This window comes from Rhinopithecus bieti, unplaced genomic scaffold, assembly GCF_001698545.2.
Source record: "Rhinopithecus bieti isolate Rb0 unplaced genomic scaffold, ASM169854v2 scaffold_7673, whole genome shotgun sequence".
Classification (NCBI taxonomy): Eukaryota; Metazoa; Chordata; class Mammalia; order Primates; family Cercopithecidae; genus Rhinopithecus; species Rhinopithecus bieti.
This window is the reverse complement of record NW_016806375.1, coordinates 5,520,145-5,542,736: the sequence shown is the minus strand read 5'-3', so window position 1 is coordinate 5,542,736 and position 22,592 is coordinate 5,520,145. Positions and strand designations below refer to the sequence as shown.

Here is a 22,592-nt window from a genome sequence, read left to right as displayed (position 1 = left end):
TCTGGACTCCCTGATCTTGTCCATTGTGTCTCCCAGGTGAAGCCCTTGGGGAAAAACCCCCGGGTGAAACCTGCCTCCACCATGGGCACGGGGCCCTTGGGGAAAGGCGCCGGCCCAGTGCTACCTGGGAAGGTGGGGCCTACAACACCCTCGGCCCAGGTGGGGAAGTGGGAGGACTCAGACAGCAGCAGTGAGGAGTCATCAGACAGCGATGATGGAGAAGTGCCCACAGCTGTGGCCCCTGCTCAGGTGAGGCCCCTTCTTATAAGGCTCTTTTTTCCCCCCTCAGTGTGGAGCCACCCATGGCCTCCCACTGGGACTCTGTCTACCGTCTTGGTCTCTTAATGTCTGTACACACCTACTCTGGGCTCCCTCTCCTGATCCTGTGTATCTCACTCCAGGAAAAGTCCTTGGGGAAAGTCCTCCAGGCCAAACCTGCCTCTGGTCCTGCCAAGGGGCCCCCTCAGAAGGCAGGGCCTGTAGCCATCCAGGTCAAGGCTGAAAAGCCCATGGAAGACTCAGAGAGCAGCAAGGAGTCGTCAGACAGTGTGGACAGTGAGGAGGCACCAGCAGCCGTGACTGCAGCTCAGGTGAGGCCTGGGGAAGGAGGCTGCCACATGGCCTGATCTACCACACCACAGTCAGCCCCCCGGGGAGCTGTGCTTCCTCAGGCAGATCATGGGTTCTCACTGGTGGGGCAGAACAGTAGTGGCGATCCACCTCAGAACAGATGGGGGACTCTGAGTTCAGGAACCTTCTCCAGCCTTTCTTTGGTGTCCCCTTAGGCAAAACCAGCTCTGAAAATTCCTCAGACCAAGGCCTGCCCAAAGAAAACCAATACTGCATCTGCCAAGGTCACCCCTGTGCGAGTGGGCACCCAAGCCCCCCGGAAAGCAGGAACTGCACCTTCTCCAGTAGGCTCATCCCCAGCTGTGGCTGGGGGCACCCAGAGACCAGCAGAGGATTCTTCAAGCAGTGAGGAATCAGATAGTGAGGAAGAGAAGACAGGTCCTGCAGTAACCATGGGACAGGTGAGGCCTGTGTTTTCTGGGTGGACCTCAGGGCCGCCCCTACGTGGTCCTTTGGACTCCTGGAGACACCTCTCTTCCCACTTGTCATCCCAGGCAAAGTCTGTGGGGAAAGGCCTCCGGGTGAAAGCAGCCTCAGTGCCTGTCAAGGGGTCCTTGGGGCAAGGGACTGCTCCAGTACTTCCTGGGAAGACGGGGCCTACGGTCACCCAGGTGAAAGCTGAGATGCAGGAAGACTCTGAGAGCAGTGAGGAGGAATCAGACAGTGAAGAGGCAGCTGCAACTTCAGCACAGGTGAGGCCTAGAAGGAGCAGGCCCATCCCACCCACAGCTGTTCCTGAGCCAGGGCTGAGGATGGGCTTGATTGGGGGCTAGTCTTGCCCACAGGTGTGTAGAAGCCTCCGTGGTCGCCTCAACACAGCTTCCTTCCTGTCTTTCACTCCATGCCTCCTCTGCCCATCAGAGCTCCAGGGTCTCTTGTCTTGTTGGCCTTTTGAGCTTCCGCTGATTTATTCCCTGTGGTTTCCACAAGCTCTGGAGTTCCCACCCTGCCAGGTGCTGCCCTTGTCTGGGACTGCTGAGGCCCTGTTCCTCGGGGAAGTCCTGTCTCTCTGGAGCATGGACATGCTCCTCCAGTGTGGAGGGATGGGGTTGAGTTAGAGGGTGTGAGCCTGGGCTGCACAGCATGGCAGGTGAGAGTATCTAGGCCTTTTACAGGAGGTGGCGGCATCTGAACCATGGGCTGAAAGAGATGGGCAGGGAGAGTGTTCCAGCAGAGGAAGCAGTCTGTGCGAGGCCAGGGAATGGGAGAGTCCCGGCTTGGGTGCCTTGCCACAGGCAGCACATTGTGGTGGGATGGCTGGCAGGGCTTTAGAGCCAGACCGCATGGGTTAAAGTTTTAGCCCCAGCCCCACATCCTGGCAAGTGCTGAAGTCCTCAGAGCCCTTACTCTTCTGTAAACACAAAATCAGCCCTCACAAGTTTGGGTAAGAATTTAGGTGAGATCTCACCTCAACACCCAGCAAGGGACCTGCACACAGCAAGTTGTCTCCTGTCACCCTGACGATGGGCCAGGCTAATGTGGAACAGATCGAGAGTGAGGTATCCCTGCCTGGAAGAGCTGAGAGAAGATGGCTCACTCCCTGCACTCACCCACCCACTGTTTATTATTTTTAATTGTCGCTCTATTTTTTTCTGTAACCACTCAAATTAGTCATTTCTTTTTTCTCGGTACCAGAGCACACATTTCTACCGATTTTTTTTGTCCCCCTCTCATTATTGACTTGTGGGACCCGAGGGTCCTAGGATTCCTCCATTGAGGCTTTTAAGCTCTGCAGGGGCCCCTTCCAGAGCCTCCTCTCCTCTTAAGCTGCAGGCACATTCCAGACCCATTGCCTTACCAGAGTTTCCTTGTGCAGATCACTTAAATATTTGTCTTCCCTTCTGAGCCTCCCACCTGTACCATGAGGTGGGTGTTTTGCTTATATTTTTTGAACCATGGGCTGTTTTGAAGTAAGCTGTTTAATTTCCAAATATCTGGGATTACCCAGGTTTCTTTTTGTTGCTGATTTCTAATTTAATCACATTGTGGTTGGAGAACATATTTTGTATGATTTCAATCCTTTTTTGTGTATTGAGACTTGTTAGGTCAAGTCAGTCTTGGTGTCTTATTTCTTGTGGAAAACATGGCTTCCCTCTGGAGGACTTACGTGCTGTGCTGATGAGTACCTCGGCCTGAGTCATACTTGGTCCACACTGTAGGGAATCTTTCAAAGTCCTGATTCTTCACCTCACTTGACCTCATGTGTTTGAGGAATACTGGGGGATGGGGATGTTTCCTGATACTGACCAGATGCCGTCCCTGAGTGAGGCAGGGGTCTTGAGATGCTGCCAGATTTCTCGTTCTGTTTCACATCAGGCTTGCTGTCACTCCTGTCAAGGATCTCACTCTGGGAATTTCCCTCTTTCTTGCTGTCCTATTTGTTGGAGTCCCTGACAGGCCTTTTGGGGGTTCTCTGGATATCAGTTAAGACTAGGTTAAGCTGAAGAAAACCTTGAACAACAAGTATCTTGTTCTGCCGTGGCTGCTTGAGCTCCAGCTCTTACCTCAGCATTCCATCTAGCCTGGAGGAGGAAGGACATGTTTCTGACTTTTTATGGTACTCAACTTATATTCTATGAACCAGAATTTAATGACATGACCACCTAGCTGAAAGGAAGCCTGGAAAACATCTTTGTTTTAGGTAGTTTTATGCTTAGGTAATGCTAAGGAAAGCACGCACAATGAGTTTGAGTGTTTATTATGTTCCAGACATGTTAAACTCTGAATCTCCTATTTAGTCTTCATTATAACCCGTAGGTGGGCCTTATTATTATCTCCACTTGTTAGAGGACTGAACTGAGGCCCAGTGAGATCAAGTGATGTGCTCAGGTTCACACAGCTATTGCATGGAGGAGCCAGAATCCAGACTCGGGCTCCGGCTCTAGAATCTGTATTTTTGACTAGCTGTTTTACTCTCTCACCTTCTCCCTCCTTAATTTCCGTTTCTCCACTCAGGTGAAAACCTCAGTAAAAAAAACCCAGGCCAAAGCCAACCCAGCTGCCGTCAGAGCATCTCCAGCAAAAGGGACAATTTCAGCTCCTGGAAAAGTTGTCACTGCAGCTGCTCAAGCCAAACAGAGGTCTCCAGCCAAGGCAAGTGGGGCCAGAAGCCACAGGAGGTGTGGAGGGTTGGAGCAGAGAGGAGGACCACTCACTGAGCCCAGCCTGGAGAAGGCTCCTGCATGGGCAGGCCACCCACCCAGAGTTGTGCCATGGTGGAAAGTGGGACCTGAAAGGAATCACTTCCGCCTCCAATCCTGTTATCCCCCTGCAATTCAGGCGAAGCCACCAGTGAGAAACCTCCAGAACAGTACCGTCTTGGTGAAGGGCCCAGCATCTGTGCCACCTGTGGGGAAGGCCGTGGCTGCAGCAGCACAAGTCCAGACAGGGCCAGAGGAGGACTCGGGGAGCAGTGAGGAGGAGTCAGACAGTGAGGAGGAGACAGAGATGCCGGCTCAGGTGAGGGGGAGGGAATGGAGAACATCTCCTACATGGGATGTAACACTTTTGCCGCATCCAGCTCCTGTCTCCTCACACGTCCACCCTCCAGGCTCTCTCCCCTCATTCTGTTTCTCACTCCAGGCGAAGCCTTCAGGGAAGACCCCTCAGGTCAGAGCTGCCTTGGCTCCTGCCAAGGAGTCCCCCAGGAAAGGAGCTGCCCCAGCGCCTCCTGGGAAGACAGGGCCTTCGGCCACCCAGGAGGGGAAGCAGGATGACTCAGGGAGCAGCAGCGAGGAGTCAAACAGTGATGGGGAGGCACCGGCAGCTGCAACCTCTGCCCAGGTGAGACTTGCCAGGCCTCTGAGCCACCAACACCCACTTAGAACTGGGGTATAGGGCCGGGCACGGTGGCTCACACCTGTAATTCTAGCACTTTGGGAGGCCAAGGTGGACGTATCACTTGAGGTCAGGGGTTCGAGACCAGCCTGGCCAACATGGTGAAACCCCATCTCTACTAAAAATATAAAAATTAGTTGGTCATGGTGGCGGGTGCCTGTAATCCCAGCTACTCGGGAGGCTGAGGCAGGAGAATCCCTAGAACCTGGGAGGCGGAGGTTGCAGTGAGTTGAGATCATGCCACTGTACTCCAGCCTGGGTGATGAGAGTGAGACTCTCAAAAAAAAAAAAAAAAAAAGCAAAGTGAAAAATCAGGGTTTAGGGCCAGGTAAGGAAAAGGAAGGAAGGTCAGGTTAAGGCTTAAGGCTCCGGCTCCACCATGCCCTCCTCCCTCTGCTGTCATCCACATCTCCTTAGGTAAAACCTGCTACTAAAACTCCCCAAACCAAGACTTCCCTAGCTAAAAGTGTCCCGGGTCTATGTCTAGGTTGAGGTCTCCACCAGCCCTACAGGTTAGGCCAGTATCTCCCACCAAGTCATGTGAGACCAAGAGTCTATATGTTGGTTATTGTGCATACATTGACGTAATACAGAATGACTCTCCCTATTAGAGTCCCAAGGAAACTTGGAGTGTGGCACAGGTCCCCCGAGGCCCTGAAGAGATGGAGGAAGTCTTGTCCCTCACCTTGGCCTGGGGCTCACATTAAGCAGGTGCATCTTCTCAGGCAGGGCTTGTCTAGCTTAGTGCCAAGCCTAGGCCCTGAAGATTGGGGAGAAAGAAAATCTGGACAATTTCCTCGGTCTGCTTGCAGAAGGCAGCAGGGCTTGCTACATCCTACAGAAGTGTGGGACGACAGACTCTAGCACTGCCAGGGCACAGGTGTGTGATGGACATGACTGATGCAGGCCTGGCAGAAATGATAGATGTCAGCTGGGCGCAGTGGCTCAAGCCTGTAATCCCAGCAGTTTGGGAGGCCAAGGCGGGCAGATCATGAGGTCAGGAGTTCAAGACCAGCCTGGCCAACATGGTGAAACCCTGTCTCTACCAAAAAAAAAAAATACAAAAATTAGCCAGGCATGATGGCAGGTGCCTGTATTCCCAGGTACTCGGGGGGCCGAGGCAGGAGAATCGCTTGAACCCGGAAAGCGGAGGTTGCAGTGAGCCAAGATCGTGCCATTGCACTCCAGTCTGGGCAACAGAGTGAGACTCTGTCTCAAAAAAAAGAAAAATGTCAGGAGAGGTGGTAGATAGTGGTAGCAAGTAGGGCAGACCGGGGAGCCCTTGCGCCATCCATAAGGACAGTTCCTGTCAGCTTCAGCCAGTCATGACTGTGGAAATGGACCTTCTTTGTGGCCAGAGCTTCCATTTCTTAAGGGAAGCTGGAAGTCCCTGTGCCAGGCCAAGCTGCATAACCTCTCTTAGATTTGTTTTCTTCATGAAAAGCAAGCACTGAGATGAATGCTCCCTATCCCTAACCTCTGCCTTTGATACACCAAACCAACCATTACTGGGGACGAAAGACATTGGCCCTGCCCTCAAGGAGCTCACAGTCTGTGGGGCAAGACAGGTGGCCGGATTATCGCAGAGTATGCTGGTGGTGCTGACAGCTGAAAGGGCAGGTCTCTGAGAGGCCAGAAGAGGAGGGGATGATTGAGCTGAGCCTGAAGGATGACCAGGCACAAAAGTGGACAGGGCCCCTCAGTGTGTGCAGACGGGCTGGGCATGAAGGTGCATGGTCACTGAAGGCTGCTGTCCTGCAAGTCGTAGGCCCTCCCAGGTGCTTGTTACTGGTAGATTTATGGAGGACCTAAATGACAGACTAAGGCATAGTCCTCAGCCATATTTTGGCCTGTGTAGTATTTTTGTTTCTAAGTTTTCAACGAGTTCCTCTATCCATCAGAATGGCCTGAGCTGCGGGAGAAAGCCCCATTCAAATAGAGCTTCACTAAGGGGATTGACTCTTACAGTGCACAGAGTCCCAGGTTCCAGTGGCTGAAAAGCTGGTTCCTTCAGCTAAGCATCAGTGGTGACCAGATTTCTTCTATCTCTGTGCTCCATCAGCTTTATGGTCATAGCAGGGCTGCAGCATCTCCTAAAGTGCTGGGGGCAGGCCAGGTGCAGTGGCTCACACCTGTAATCCCAGCACTTTGGGAGGCTGACACAGGCAGATCACTGGAGGTCAGGAGTTCAAGACCAGCCTGGCCAACATGGCGAAACCCGTCTACTAAAAATACAAAAATTAGCTGGGCCTGGTGGCACTGACCTGTAATCCCAGCTGAGGCAAGAGAATCACTTGAACCCGGGGAAGAGGAGGTGTTGCAGTGAGTAAGATTGTGCCACTGCACTCCAGCCTGGGCGACAGAGTGAGCAGAGCAAGACTCCATCTCAGAAAAGACTGGGGAGTAGACTTAAGGCTACTCAGACCTCAGGCTGAACGTGCTAGCTACCCCCTTAGCCATAGACAAGAAGCCAGTAGTTCCCATGACTGGCTGGGAGGAGGGACCACCCTCCCTGAAGCATATGGTAGGAGCCACTGAACAGAGTGAGGGTTCTATTAGCAAGGAACAGATGGGGGCATGGCTGTTAGGAGGCAGCCAGCAGTGTGCATTGTGGTTGCCCCATTTTAAAATTGGAAATGACATATACAGATCTTCCAGCTTCTCTTGAGAAATTGGAAGCTCAGGCAGCCTGGGTCCTACTTTTTTGGCTAGGCTGAGTAGGGTAAAGGGGTCCTCTATTCCAGTAGGGACCACTGAGCTGCCATCACCACCAGCATTTCCACCCGGATTTCTGAGTCCTCCTCTGACTGCAGTGCTCACCAGTCCAGCCCCCATCATCATGCCTGCCCCAGCAGGAGGGTGTGGTAGCCAGTGGAACACTTCTAGGCGGCTCCTGCTTTTGGCTGGGGATGTTACAACCAGAGATGAACTGTGCTGGGACCACTGGCTTGTGCCTGCAACCTTGTCCCAGACTTCTGTCACCTCTTGTCCAGACCCTGGGCCAACAGCCCTGCAGCCCTCAGGTTTTAGCTGTATTGGAGTCGTAAATCCCTTTCACGTTCAAAGTTAGCTCTGGAAGGAGCTAGCAGGGTGGAAGCATGTTTCCAGTGGCTGTGGGGCAGGTCAGGCTAGCAGCTATTCCTGTGCGTGTGCAGGAAGGGGCCACGGTGCCTCCCCTGGAAACCAGAGTGCCTGAGGATCATTGCCTGCTGGGTGTTTCCCCCTCAGCAAATGCCCCTCTACCCGACCACGTGCTTAACTTGTCCCCTCAGAAGGACAGTAACTCCAAACCTGCCAGAAGCAAGACCCTGGCCCCAGCACCTCCAGAGAGGAACACGGAGGGGTCCTCGGAGAGCAGTGAGGAAGAGCTGCCACTGACCCAGGTACGCCATGCCTTCTCTTTGCAGTCGCTGCAGGGTCAGAGCTGGGCTGGCAGGCCTTGCGGGAGAGGGCAGATCTTTCCCATAGGGAAAATCTCGTCATATTTAAACAGCACCTCACAGCTTCCAGAGCTCTTTCTTATATTGTGACATTCATCTGAGCCCTGTGAGGCAGGCAGCAGTGCACAGTTAAACGTACAGGCTTCAGAGTGTTGGGGCGAAGCCCAGCTCTACCACCTAACAGCTCCGTGGTCCTGGGCAGACGCCTTTCCCCCGTGTGAGGCTCAATGTTTCAACCACAAAATGGGGACAGTACTAGCGCCTCCCTCCTGCCTCTGTGCACTGGTGCCAGCACACAAAGTACTTGCCACAGTCGCCTGCCTAAGGGTGCCTGTTAACTGCGAGAAGGGCAGGGAGTGTTGCCCCATTTGACAGATCGGGAATCAAGCCTTAGAGTTGAAGCAGTTTCCCCAAATTCTCATGATTCATAAGAGGCTGAGGAAAGGTGCAAACACTGGTCCCCTGGCTCCCTATATCTCCGTTGTCTATTTAGGACCGGGAGTCTTCTCAAATTCCATGAACTTTGCCCAGGACTCTTTCTCAAGTGCCTGTGGCATACCTTCACATGCTCCACTGCACCCAGAGCTTAAGCCACAGTCCTGCCCAGGCTACACACCCAAAGATGAGACCAGGCCCACCTTATCTCCCTATACTCCAGAGGCCTAAGTCAGCCATGCTGGTGTGGTTCAAGCTTCTGTGTGAACCCTGGCCCTTCCATCAGACAGCATTACCCTTTGTCCTCCTCTAGCCCCAAGCTCCCAGAAGCTTCTGCCAGGCACCTCAGAGCACCAGCTCCCCTCCCAGGGCCTAACGACAGATCCTGGAGTTCTGCAACCTCCAGACCAGAGTGGTCTCATGAACCACCTCCCCTTGAATATCACATACCACATTCTTATCAATTCATCAGTAAAGTCAGATGCTGTTTGCACACTTCCAGCAATAGGGTGCTCACTGCCTCTCACTTTCCAGTAGCACAGATTACAAAAGTAAAGAACAACCACCACCAACATCGGTAACTCCCTGTATTTGCATTTTTCTGTTTAATCCCCACAACAGCCCTATGAGGGTGGCTCCCTTTGTGGTTTGCATTTTAAGGAACTGGGAATGAGGCTCAGAGAAGTTGAGGGACCTGTCCCAGCATCACATGGCTGATGACGAGTGGACAGACCTGGTGTTGGAGCCCAGGCCATTCACATTCTGACCCGTTGCCCTGGGCTGCCCCAACACTCCCCTCTCCCAGGCTTGGGCATTGCCCTCAGGCTCTGGGTGGAGCCTTTACGAGGCCACCTGCCTCTCTGAGGGATCTCAACAGCTGGGAGGGAGGGGACCGCTCCACCTTTCTCTGTGGGGGTGGACTAACACAATTAAAATGAACATCCTGCTTAAACTGAACCGTTTAATTGGTATGTTAGTCCGGAAGATTCTGGAATCCCTATTTAAAAAGCAGAAAGAGGCCGCGCGCGGTGGCTCAAGCCTGTAATCCCAGCACTTTGGGAGGCCGAGACGGGTAGATCACGAGGTCAGGAGATCGAGACCATCCTGGCGAACACGGTGAAACCCCATCTCTACTAAAAAATACAAAAAACTAGCCGGGCGAGGTGGCGGGCACCTGTAGTCCCAGCTACTCGGGAGGCTGAGCCAGGAGAATGGCATGAACCTGGGAGGCGGAGCTTGCAGTGAGCTGAGATCCGGCCACTGCACTCCAGCCTGGGCAACAGAGCGAGACTCCGTCTCAAAAAAAAAAGAAAAAAAAAAGGCAGAAAAGTCAGCAGTTTGTGTATTTCCCCGGGAGGATTCGGGGAAGACAGGCATAGCCCGGGGAAGCTGCAGCCTCTTTCTGATTGAGAGATTTTTAGTTCCTAATCCCCAGCTCACTAATTATGATTATTTTCATTATTGTACATTTATTGAGCACCTCTCTATTGACAAGTTTTAGTCTGATTTTATTAGCCCATCAGTGGGGAAAGGGATTGAGGCCAGGGTGGTGGGCAGAGCCCCAGGCTAGGAGGCAGGGATAGATACCTGGGCTCCATTCCTAGACCCTTCACTGTGCCTCCGCCCCGTTGTGCAGAGCAGACCTCAGGCCAGAGTCTGCTGGGGTCTGGGATAGCTTCCAGATTTGAAAACAAGTATGTGAGGTGATGCATATGTTAAATAACTTAATTTAGCTATTCCACAATGTATATGTGTATCAAAACATCATATAATATACCACAAATTATGCAGTTTCACTTGTCAGTAATATAATTTTGTAAGGCCAACTTCTATTAGTTTGTCAAAGAGGTAGGCCCTGCTCTTGAAGTTTTAGGTTGAATCAAAGAAAACGGAAACCTGTAAGAAACTAAATTTGGGTGTTAAATTGAGACCTAGCATAATTGGTTCTAGAAGGAGCTCCAGTCTGGTGCCTGGAGAACTAACTTCTAATCCTGGCTCTGGCACCAGTTTGCTGGTCACCCTGGGTGAGGCCACTTGCCTTCTCTGAGCCTCATTCATCTCAGTCTCTGAGATGAGACTTCCTGGGTGGGTGGGGTGGACTTTGAGGCTCCAGGCCACATCCTCAGAGAGAACTTCTCAGTCCCCTGGAGTGGGGCTGGCCTAGATCTGTTAACCAACCCCAGGCAGTTTTGAGAGAGCTTCTTGAGAGTGTTGCCTTTGTGGTTATGTCCCTTGCCAGGGTCCGCAGCCTAGGCCATCAGCCCCCTCTCCCCACTCTGTGCCCCAGACTTGTTGGAATGAAGGCACAGTTAGAATGAGCTCAACTTTGACAGGAGGGGGTGAGCACTGTCCAGAAATCCCCTAGGTTTGGTTCTGCAGGCATCAGACCTGCAGGTAGGAGGGGTATCCCTGTGTTCCCTCTGGGTGCTTACTGCCTAGCACCTATAGGGAGGTACAACCACATGTTCAGACTGTGCTGGTTTGCTGCTTTACTCCCATCAGTTTTTTCCTAGCTGACCCCAGAACTACATTCCGGTGTGTACTGTGCTTTGCAGTTTCCACAGTGCATTAGAACTCTTCCAGTGACTGAGCCCAGGCTAGGATAACTACTAGCCCTTTCATTAAACAGGAAACTGAGGAGCAGAAAGTGGAGGGGCTTGACCACACAGTGAAGTCATGAGAGGTGGGATGAGAAGCAGGTCTCCCCCTACATCCTGGGCAAACTTCACTGCCCACCTTTGTGAACTCTACAGACTAATGCACTAATGCCCCGCCCTGACCCCCCACAGCCAAGCCCCCTGCACCACCTTCCTCCTACGGCCCAGAGACCCAGTGGGGTGGCGTGGGCGGGTGGAACTAAGAGGAGGCTTTTGCTGCTGAGCTGCTTTTAACATCCCAAGACGCTATTGTTCGCCTCAGTGGGTTCGTTGCTTCTCTTCATCCCCGACAATCTGTTCCTGTCTTCTCACATATATATAGATCCCCCCTCCCTCAACTGTAAGCCTTCTCCCACTTTCCATCCTTCTCTTTTTTATATCGTAGGAAGGAAGGCTCTGGAAGTGGCAGATCAGAGCAGCCGTGGGGGAGGCTATTTGGCAGGGGTAGGAAAGGCCTAAGCCCAGGGAAGCTTCCACCCTCAGGCAGGCACCTTTCTGTTTTACTTTTTATTTTATGCCTCTCCACAGCACCTTAGCACCCTGAGGAGCCAGGTGTGCTAAGTCAGGCTCAGAGGGTAGACAGGATGCTGCAGCAGAGACCAGTCTGGACCTGACTCCACTCCTCCCTTAGCCTCAGGCAGCTCCCTCTTCCTATCCTCCAGCCCTTTACTGGCCAGAGAGGGAGCAGAGCTCACACCAGATCTGACATTTGGGGGAATCGAAAGTAGACCTAACCAGCTCCCTGGCTCACAGCCATGTGTGTTCTCATTAGCTGGGGGTTTGGGAAGGAAATGGGCCTGGAGGTGCCCTTGTGTGCAGTGAACATGTTCAGGGATGGTGCAGTTCACAATCAGACTGGCCTGGAGAATACCAGGGAGCTGCTGTTGTTTGCTTTTTCTTTTACTGTTTTATTGGAAAATTTAAAGCATACCCAAAGATAGAGTGATATAAAGAACCCCCAAGTACTATCCCCAGCTTCAACAGTTAGGAACTCCTGAGCAGGCTTGTTTCATGCAAACTCTCCACTCAGTTCCCCAACGCCCCTGGATTACTTTGCAGCCAGTCTCAGACGTGTCAGCTCATCCACCAGGATTTCAGTATGCAGCTCTCAGTTATAAGGACTTTTTTAAGCACAACTACAATACAATGTCACACCTAATAAGTTGATCTATCCAGTGTCCCTGTTTCCCTGATTTTCTCATGGGGTTCAGTTAAAGGCCACATAGTGCATTGAGTTATTAATCCTCTAAGTCTTAATCTGTTGGTTCTCACCCACTCACCCAACCCTTGTTTCTCTTGTGCGTTTTTTTGTTGAAGAAACTGAATCGGTGTATAGCTGGGGAGTTTCATCCTGGGCCACGTATCAGGAGGGCTGATTCAGAACCTCTGGGTTGGGGGCAACTAGACTAAATACCTCCCCAGGTGAATTGTATATTCCAACCAGGCAGCCTTGGAAAACTGCTAGACCACCCCCTGCATTCAGCCCGTAACCGTCTCTAAGCCAGCCAGGGGAAAGAAGGCAGAATTGGACATTCTGGCCTTGGCTTTGCTTCCAGTAGGCACGGTGGCCTTGGGTCGCTCCCTTCCCCTCTGGGCTTGCAGTTTTCCCACTTGTACAAGGGAGCTGATCCTGCTGAACGTAGGGCTTCACCCTGAGGGTCAGGTGGGCTGTGAGTTGTGAAGTGCTGCGCTGGGTCTTAGCAGATGTGTAGGGTGGGAGGGGGCACCCTGGGCAGCTGGAATGGCTTCTTTGCCCAGCTGCCCCTGAGCTCTGTGGACCCCTTGCCTTGTAAAACACTCCCTAACCCCATCACCTCCTTTCCCTGGCCAAGCCTTTAATCACTGGGGGGGTGTTTTGTTTTGTTTTCAAGGTGATTAAACCCCTCTGATTTTTGTCGACCCTAATCGTAGTCCAGCTGGCCCAGCTGCTACCCCCGTACAAGCCCAGGCTGCGAGCACCCCGAGGAAGTCCCGAGCCTCGGAGAGCACAGCCAGGAGCTCCTCCTCCGAGAGCGAGGATGAGGACGTGATCCCCGCTACACAGTGCTTGACTCCTGGTGAGCACAGCCCCTATGCAGTGGTGGGAGGGGCTGCCAGCACTGCCCACATTGAGGCCCAGAAGGGACGGGACACTGGCTGAGTCACACAGCAAGGTGTTGGTCAGGAAGGGCTTGGGACCAGGTCTCTGGGCCCTGCATTAGCCATTCTGATTATGGCCTGGCTCAGACCTGCAGTTCTGGGGGAATAGTTGCCACGGCTTTTTTGTGCCAGCCCCAGGCATGGAATCCAGAACAGTGGCTAGAAGCTTCAGGGACCAGGTTCCTCCATAGTCTAAGGAAGAATTCTGTATCCGTTGACTGCCTGTGGAACGAGTGGTCAGGGTGGTTGTGAGTTTCCCGTCCTTGGCGGCATGTAAAGTGGGTTAGGCAATCCGTAAGCCAGAGACATTACAGGGAGAGATTTCATCTGTCAGCGAGAGACAGGACCAATCTGAGGTTTCTTTGACTTCTGAGAATCTGTGATTCTACCAATGACAACAGGAAATGGGCTAATGTTACTATTAGTTATTATAACATTTTTACAAGGAAATAATACCTGATCCTGATAGGATAATTTAAAAATACAGGCCGGGTGCAGTGGCTCACGCCTATAATCCTAGTGCTTTGGGAGGCTGAGGCAGGCAGATCACCTGAGCTCAGGAGTTTAAGACCAGCCTAGGTCACATGGCGAAACCCCATCTCCACTAAAAATACAAAAAAATTAGCCTGGCGGGCGCCTGTAATCCCAGCTACTTGAGAGGGTAAGCCACGAGAATTGCTTGAACCCAGGAGGCAGAAGTTACGTGAGCTGAGATGTGCCACTGCACTCCAGCCTGGGCAACAGCGAGACTGTCTCAAAAAAAAACAGAAAGCAGACAAAATGCAGATTACTGCTGGACACGGTGGTTCACACCTGTAATCCTAGCACTTTGGAAGGCCATGGTAGGAAGATCACTTGAGCCCAGGAGTTCAAGACCAGCCTGGGCAACATAGTGAGAGTTCTATCCTACATATATACATTTATATGTGTATATATATATATATATGTGTGTATGTAGGTATATTTGTGTGTGTATATTTTTTTAACAAAAGTGCAGTTTAGCACATAAGAAACTATATCACCTGTAATTCTGCCCCAAATACTGTTAACATGTGACAAGTGCTAACTTTATAAAAACCTAAGATATACATGTGTTTTAAAGCAAGACCGTACTGTAGCTAACGCTCAGTAACTTTTACTGGATATTTTATGACATCGGGTTTTTTTCATCTTTACATATTTGCAGCACAATTCCTAATGACTACAAAGAAATCCTTGGGTGGACATACCACAGTATGTGTAGCCAGCACCATGTTGGAGGAAGCAGAGGGTTTTGTTTCAGGGTGGAGGGGTGAGGGAGTTGGCTGTTATAAACGTTGCTTTAAAGAATATGCACGTAACCAGGCCTCTGCAGATAACCACGGGGACTCTTAGGAGAGATGGTACCTGTGCTCTGGCTCGTTGCTCAGGAGTGGCAGCCCGACCAGCTAGGAGGGGATGGGATGAGGAAGCCTGGGGTCACCCCCAGGGCAGCCATTTGAGCTCCCTGAGCCTTGTCAAATGACATAAAGACATCTGCCTGGGAGGCTTGGAGAGGGAAGTAAACAAACTTATGCCTCTGTAAGCCCTGAGCACAGCTCTAGATCACCAGCACAGGCCGGTAAATTGGGTTATTGCCACTGCTCAGGAGGCTATGGGGCTTGTATGCCCTGATATGCCCCTGTCTCCATTTCAGGCATCAGAACCAACGTGGTGACTGTGCCCACTGCCCACCCAAGAATAGCCCCCAAAGCCAGCATGACTGGGGCCAGCAGCAGCAAGGAGTCCAGTCGGATATCAGATGGCAAGAAACAGGAGGGACCAGCCACTCAGGTACCTGGTGGGCAAGGGAGAGCAGTGCAGGCCAGTGGGGTGGGGCCCTACTTCCATACTTAACCACATGTGCTGATGGGATGGCCTGCAATTGCTCTCACCCCCACACTCCAGAGGTGGTAGCCTCAAAGCCAGAGGCTTTTTGGCCTCCTGGCTACAACCCCCATGCTGGCTTCCCAAATCACCTTTGAGTTATGAGGAAGAGTAATCTGGGGACACAGCCTCCCCGCCAAGCAAGCCCCTGCACCTCGAGTCCCTCATGAGGTTTTCCAATGTGGCGGGGCTTTTGGTTTTTTTTTTTCTTCCAGTTTTGGAATGCCATGAACAAAAGTTGCCCCTTTTTGGTGTTTATAATAGTGACGTCAGCATTCTTCCCAGCCTTCTCACCATCTTCAGTGCATTTTTATTTGGTCCTTGCCTGAATCTAAAAGCTGGGCATTTTAGGGTTAATGGCTGATACATTGTTTAAATCATAAAACTTAGTACACATCCCCACCCCAAGGGCTGTGATGTGACCAGCGTTCAGCAAGGCCAGAACCCGCTAGGCCACCCTCCAGGCAGGGAAACTGCAGGTACCAGGGCCTTCTGGGGAAGCGCTTGGGGATGAGGGAAACTGAGAGGTGGGGACAGCTGGATCAGGAGCTGGGGGAGAGGAGAGGAGAGGAGCCAGGCCGTGGCAAGGGCCACGCCACATCTGAAGGCTCTCAGCAAGGGGTCATACCCAATTTCCTAAGTTCTCTCTCCCTGACTGCTGGTGGGTGTAAGAAGTAGAGATGGGGGACCACCAGGTTGGGGATTGTCCCCAGTGAAGGTGCAGATTGAGTGGTGGGGCCTAAGCTACTTCCCTGCCCTGGGCTGGGAACTGTCCCTTGCTCCTTGAGGACAATGTGATTAGCTCATAACCTGAGGCCTGCCACCAATTTTGCCCCTTTGACTGCCCCTCAGTCCCCACTCCAGCCTTCACCCCAGCTAGATGGCATCTGACCAGGGTGTGGCACAGCTGGCATCCCGAGGACTCGTGAGTCTCAGGACTACCTCTTGCCACCCACAGGTGTCAAAGAAGAACCCAGCTTCCCTCCCACTGACCCAGGCTGCCCTGAAGGTCCTTGCCCAGAAAGCCAGTGAGGCTCAGCCTCCTGTTGCCAGGACCCAGCCTTCAAGTGGGGTGAGCCTGGGGAGCAGGGGAAGCAAGCCCGTGGAGCATAGAAGGTGCAGGCGTGGCCCTGCATCCCGGCACCAGCACTCACCTGTTCTGTGACCTCTGCACTTGGTTTGCCTCCCTGGGCCTCAGTGGCCTAATCTGTAAGAAGGAATTACAGTACATTTTGTAGTTGGGAGGATCAAACGAGGCTGCATGTGTGCTCCGTCTAACACAGTGCCTGGCCCTATTGAAGTGTTCAGGAAGGACCAGGTCTTACTTGCCCTAATTTTTCCTTCCATTCCTTCTCCTTTCACCGAATTAGGCTGACAGTGCTGTGGGAACACTCCCTGCAACGAGTCCCCAGAGCACCCCCGTCCAGGCCAAAGGGACCAACAAGCTCAGAAAACCTAAGCTTCCTGAGGGCCAGCAGGCCACCAAAGCCCCTGGGAGCTCAGATGACAGTGAGGACAGCAGCGACAGCTCTTCAGGGAGCGAGGAAGATGCTGAAGGGCCCCAGGTGGCAAAGTCGGCCCACACGCTGGGTGAGGGTGCCAGGGGAAAAGGAAGGGTGGGCCAGGAGGAGGGTGGAGTGTGGCCTGGTGGAGCCATAGCTCTGGCCTCAGCTCCATATCTCAGACTTGTTCGGCGCCTGTGGCTGAGCCTGGGCCTCAGTTTCCCCACCTGTACAACTTCATGAAGAAGTCAGTCCAAATGATTTCAGAGACCTGACTTGGCTGTTTGACCACTCTCAGCTTTTTGGTATCGGACTCCCTTCACTGGCTCCCCAAAACTCCAGGGCCATATTTCTGGAACAGTGGAAAGCAGGAAACTAGAAATGGGGCCTCAGGAATTAGAAATAAGGCTTTGGCATTCAGATGTTGTGCCTAGCATGCTGTGACTAGTGATGAGTGTGCAAGGAGTGTTGAAGCAGTAGGAAGATTTGGGGTGGGGCGGGGATGGGGGTAAGGGACCTGCAGAGAGACCAGGGCCTTCCTGACGGACTCTGCCCCTCCCGGCTGGAAGGGGCCACCTGGGGCTACCAATAGTAACTGGAGATACTGTGCTTCTCCAGTAGGTCCCACCCCCTCCAGGACGGAGACCCTGGTGGAGGAGACTGCAGCAGAGTCCAGCGAGGATGATGTGGTGGCGCCATCCCAGGTAACTGCAAGGGAGAGGGCTGGCAGCCCAGGGGCCTTAGGGTAGAGCCCCAGGCCAGGCTCCTGTCTACTCCATCACTCAGGTCAGGAGTCTGGGTCCCCTCTCTTCAGAGGCCTTGGGCAAGGTCCTGTCTGCGAGGCACCACATGTGGCCCAGCCAGCAGACCACAGCCAGGCTGCCTCCCTCCCCTCATAGAGCCCTGAGTAGCTAACCCTTAGGGTCTGTAGAAGGGATCGACCTTGATTCTGGGTGATGTCCGGACAAAAACATTCTTTAGCAGATTTCTTTTAAGGTTACATACTATCTGTATGTGGCAAAAACTAGTAATTTTCCATTTGCATTAATAAGAAATTTCCTTTTTAAATGTGCCTGTCTAGAAAGTGTATTAATTAAAATAGTTCAGGAGGCACACACCAAGGGCTGAAGTGCTGCTCTGCGCCTTGCTGTCCACCCACTCTGCACCATCAGGGCAGGGCAATCCTAGAGGCCCCAGGCTGCTTTCCTCGCAGCAGGCCATCACTCGGGCTGGGTTATGGGTGGGGGTCGGGGTGGTGGCAGGCTCTTTCACAGTGGGCTTCTTCAGTCTCTCCTCTCAGGTTATGTGACCCCTGGACTAACCCCAGCCAATTCCCAGGCCTCAAAAGCCACTCCCAAGCCATACTCCAGCCCCTCAGTTTCCTCTACTCTGGCCACCAAAGATGACCCAGATGGCAAGCAGAAGGCAAAGCCCCAACAGGCAGCAGGCATGTTGTCCCCTAAAACAGGTAAGTTAAGGTCTGCAGGAGGGGCAGTGGGCCCCTTTCTGCTCTCCTGCAGCAACAGTCCTCCCAACATGGTCCTGTCTGCCCCCAGAGCCTTGCCAAGTGTGACCTTGTGGCCCTGCACTGGATCTGGACATGCTCATCAAAGTGCAGGTGCGGCCGGGTGTAGTGGCTCACGCCTATAATCCCAGCACTTTGGGAGGCCGAGGTGGGCAGATTGCTCGAGCCCAGGAGTTCAAGGCCAGCCTAGGTAACACAGGGAGACCTCATCTCTAAAATGTATTTGAATTAGCTGATGTGATGGTGCACGCTTGTAGTCCCAACTACTTGAGAGGCCAAGGCAGGAGAATCACTTGAGGCCAGGAGGTTGAGCCTATAGTGAGCCATGATCATGCCACTACACTCCAGCCTGGGTGCTACAGTGAGGCCCTATCTCAAAAAAAAAAAAAAGTACAGGTGGGCCCCACGCCCAGTTGTCTGGCTGCCATGGCCCTGGACAGCCTGGAAGTAGGGGTGTATCCAGGCCTGGGTGGGTGCTGACGCACCTGGTAGGATAACCCCTGCCTCAGAGGAAGCTGCATCTTTTGGCTTGTGTAGCAAGCATTGGCTGTCTCCAATCATCCCTATCAACTTTTTTTCTCTGTAAATAGGCTCACGGTGTGGGGTGTGGGCCATGGGCCCCAGAGGATAGCTTAGACAGTAGGCTGACAGTGATGTCTGGAGGACACTCAGCACATGCAGGAGACCCCAGGCAATAGACTCGCCCCAGGCTGTTCCCATTCACTGTAAAGCCTTGGAAATCCCCTGGCCACTCTGAGCCTCTGCGTCTTAACCATACAAAGCAGGAGTTGATGTATCCCGTCTGTGTCAAGGCATGGCACGTGTAGAAAATAGTCACATGGTGTTTGGAGGGCAGAATGGAGTATTCCAGTCACCCAACCTCTGGGGCATCCACTATCCCTGACCCTACTGGAGCTGAGGTCAAATATATACCAGCTGGGCACACCTGGGACAGCTCCAGGGCTTCCCCAGCCTTGGTGTTCTGCGTATTTGCAGATAAGCAGCAGAAAAGTGGGCCAGGCGCAGTGACTCGTGCCTGTAATCCCAGCACTTTGGGAGGCCAGAGCAGGCAGCTCACTTGATGTCAGGAGTTCAAGACCAGCCTGTCCAACATGGTGAAACCTTGTCTCTACTAAAAATACAAAAAACTAACCAGCGTGATGGCAGGTGCCTGTACTCCCAGCAACTCAGGAGGCTAAGGCAGGAGAATTGCTTGAACCTGGGAGGTACAGGTTGCAGTGAGCCGAGATTGCACCACCGTACTCCAGCCTGGGCAACAGAGCAAAACTCTGTCTCAAAAAAAGCAGCAGCAGAAAAGTGGGCTCTGGGGAGAGAGGTTGCCGGAGCTAACTGTGCCCTCCCCAGCTTCCCTCTCTATTGGCTCCTGCCATCTTGAAGAATCCCCAAAGGATGGAATTGGGCCTCTAGCCATCCCGGGGCTCCCTCTGCTTAACCTGGCCTGCCCTGCCCAGCCCACCTCCCCCAGCCCACTGCAGCTCTAGAGCCAAAAGTTGCCAGAGATCCCGGGTGGGGCTGAGGGGCCAGGCTCACTGCATGCTGCAGGGGGCAGCCCTAGCCTCAGTGTGACATGAGTGTCACATGGAGTGTGACATGGAGTATCCACCTGGGCCTTCCTCCAGGCAAACATCTCCAGGGCCAAACCACCAAGCCACCTTTCAGATCCCAGCGTGCAGGAGTGTTGTGCCCATGAGACCCAGAATGGGGCAGAGACCTCCAAGTCACCTGGAAAGTTAGAGATGGCGAGGGGACCCAGTCATGGGGCTTTCAGCCGCAGCTTGCCCCGGCTGGGTCGGAAGAGAATTGCTGCTCACTTTCTTCCCCAACATTCTTTGTGAGAGGCGGTGCAACAAGGAGACATTTTAGAGGGGGCTGTGGAAGGTTTTTTTTTTACACGTGTAGTCAGCACACAATTATCAAAGGCAAGCAGAGGCGTGGAAAATTCTAAACAAAGGCTGCACCAGAAGTCTCTCTGGCAGGCAGTAAACCTGCTTAGTCAGCCACCACGTGTGTATACACTGCACCCAGCACTCCCCACCTTGCCTGGACACCCTGACCAGGAAGGGCTGAGTGTGGGTAATCATCATTTGAATGTCTACCTGGCCCCCACTTTTATTATAAGTCTACAATGTATCATAGGTAGCCTTACTGTTTATCTACCCCTCAGGTTATAGACAGGGAAACCAGGCCCTGGGAGGAGACGGGTCCTGGCCAGAATCACACTGAAAGTTGGTGGGAAAGTCAGACCTAGAACCCAGGTCTCCTTCCTCCCAGCTCCACACTCCATCTCCCTCCCTTCTGACTTTTCATTTCATTGATAGATTTCAGGCCCTTTCATTCACATTCTGGAGTCATTTTCTGTCTCCTACCCTAACTGGAGTTTTGAGTGTAAAGAGACAGGGAAAAGCTGTAAGTTAGAAATGAAGTCAGTGTGAAATTGGTGGAAAGATGTGAGCTTAGGAGACCGGCTGGGCAGAGTGACCGCCAAGCCTTGCTCTCCCCCTCTGTGCCATTGTAAGAAAAGATGGAGTCACTCCCTGTACCCTCTTCGCTCTTGGGTACCATTAAGATCTGTCCCGAACTCTCCCAGATCTGTGACCCCACATTCTCTCTCCATAGGTGGAAAAGAGGCTGCTTCAGGCACCACACCTCAGAGGTCCCGGAAGCCCAAGAAAGGGGCTGGGAACCCCCAAGCCTCAACGCTGGCGCTGCAAAGCAACATCACCCAGTGCCTCCTAGGCCAACCCTGGCCCCTGAATGAGGCCCAGGTGCAGGCCTCGGTGGTGAAAGTCCTGACCGAGCTGCTGGAACAGGAAAGAAAGAAGGTGGTGGACGCCACCAAGGAGAGCAGCAGGAAGGGCTGGGAGAGCCGCAAGCGGAAGCTATCGGGAGACCAGCCAGCTGCCAGGACCCCCAGGAGCAAGAAGAAGAAGAAACTGGGGGCCAGGGAAGGTGGGGAGGCCTCTGTTTCCCCAGAAAAGACCTCCACGACTTCCAAGGGGAAAGCAAAGAGAGACAAAGCAAGTGATGATGTCAAGGAGAAAAAAGGGAAGGGGTCTGTTGGCTCCCAAGGGGCCAAGGATGAGCCAGAAAAGGAGCTTCAGAAGGGGATGGGGAAGGTTGAAGGTGGAGATCAAAGCAACCCAAAGAGCAAGAAGGAGAAGAAGAAATCTGACAAGAGTGAGTGACCTCTTCTCCCGGCCCACCCCGAGGGCTGCTGGGCACCCCACGGGGGTGGGAGGGACTCTCAGCCAGCACCTGGTCTAATTCCTCCCATGTAGAAAGGAGAGGCTGAGATCAGCCTGGCCAACATGGCGAAACCCTGTCTCTACTAAAAATACAAAAAATTAGCTGAACGTGGTGGCAGGCACCTGTCATCCCAGCTACATGGGAGGCTGAGGCAGGAGAATTGCTTGAACCCGGGAGGCAGAGGTTGCAGTGAGCCAAGATCACGCATATGCACTCCAGCCTGAAAGAGCGAGACTGTCAAAAAAAAAAAAAAAAAAAAAATGCTGAGAAGTGATTTGTCCAGAATCATGGGGGCAGCTTGTGGCAAAGCCAGAACTCGATTCCAGAGCACTTGGGCCAGCACTGCCAGGAATGCTCCAGAAGGACGAGGAGTAATGTCCTCTTTCCCCAAGCCCAGTGCAGCAGATCTTGGAGGAACCTGCTTCTCCAGCCAGCTCCTGGGTGCAGAATGGACCAGGAACCAGACTGTCAATCCTCATCCCAAACCCCATCTTCTCTCTAGACCTCAGTTTTCCCTCCATAGTAACACTGGCCCTTTACTGAGTGCTGCTCTAGAGACTCAGCTTACAGCAGGACCTCATTTAGGTAGAAATGAGGCTCAGCAGGTAGAAATCTGAGGCTCAGAGAAGTAGAGATGCTGTTCAGGGCCACAGAGTTTTACTAGGTGGAGCCAGAGTCCAACCTAAGCAGCACTCTCGAGCATCACCCTGGATGGTGGGATGCCAGTGATACCCATAGAGCCAGCTTGTTCTAGAACAAAAGTCAGGCACCCTCAGCAGGATATGCAGCTCCTTGGTGCTCAGAACTGTGCTAGATTTCCATTTACAGTACGGATAGTTAGTGTCCATAATTTGGCGGGAGTTTTAAAAAAGTGAGTTGACCTGAAGAAAAATGGTAGTCATCCAGGTGGTCCATGGATGGGACAGAAATCATGAGCTGGCCCCGCTGGGTGGTCGTCACAGCTGCCAGCCCATTTTATTTTTATTTTTGAGACAGGGTCTTGCTCTGTCACCCAGGCTGGAGTGCAGTGTCAGGAACAGCTCACTGCAGCCTCAACCTCCCAAGCTCAAGCGATCCTCTTGCCTCAGCCCCCCCAAATAGCTGGGACCACAGGCATGTACCACCATGCCCAGCTAATTTTTTGTATTTTTTGTAGAGACAGGTCTCACTATGTTGCCCAAGCTGGATTTGTACTCCTGGGCTTGAGCGATCCACTGCCTCAGCCTCCCAAAGTGCTGGGATTGCAGGCATGAGC

At 52.8% G+C, this 22,592-nt stretch overlaps 1 protein-coding gene across 8 annotated transcripts in view; it reads left to right on the top strand.

Moving 5' to 3' along the window:
- The window catches only part of TCOF1 (treacle ribosome biogenesis factor 1), a 41,441-nt gene that overhangs the window by 16,753 nt on the left and 2,096 nt on the right, over positions 1 to 22,592 (top strand). The window contains exons 11-25 of one of the 8 annotated variants that reach the window (XR_001886338.1): positions 37 to 249; positions 402 to 590; positions 786 to 1,031; positions 1,125 to 1,322; positions 3,586 to 3,723; positions 3,910 to 4,089; positions 4,213 to 4,413; positions 7,743 to 7,850; positions 12,911 to 13,056; positions 14,814 to 14,950; positions 16,002 to 16,115; positions 16,414 to 16,633; positions 17,164 to 17,249; positions 17,833 to 18,013; positions 20,708 to 20,851. Coding sequence is in view for 1 of the 8 variants with exons in the window: in XM_017875773.1 (XP_017731262.1) it covers positions 37 to 249; positions 402 to 590; positions 786 to 1,031; positions 1,125 to 1,322; positions 3,586 to 3,723; positions 3,910 to 4,089; positions 4,213 to 4,420; positions 12,880 to 13,056; positions 14,814 to 14,950; positions 16,002 to 16,115; positions 16,414 to 16,633; positions 17,167 to 17,249; positions 17,833 to 18,013; positions 20,708 to 21,268 (2,845 nt within the window). In the remaining 7 variants the exon portion in view is untranslated. Of the gene's footprint in view, positions 1 to 36; positions 250 to 401; positions 591 to 785; positions 1,032 to 1,124; positions 1,323 to 3,585; positions 3,724 to 3,909; positions 4,090 to 4,212; positions 4,421 to 7,739; positions 7,851 to 12,870; positions 13,057 to 14,813; positions 14,951 to 16,001; positions 16,634 to 17,163; positions 17,250 to 17,832; positions 18,014 to 20,707; positions 21,269 to 22,592 lie in introns of those variants that run through there. The other 7 variants (XR_001886336.1, XR_001886341.1, XM_017875773.1 and 4 more) reach the window with 7 other exon arrangements.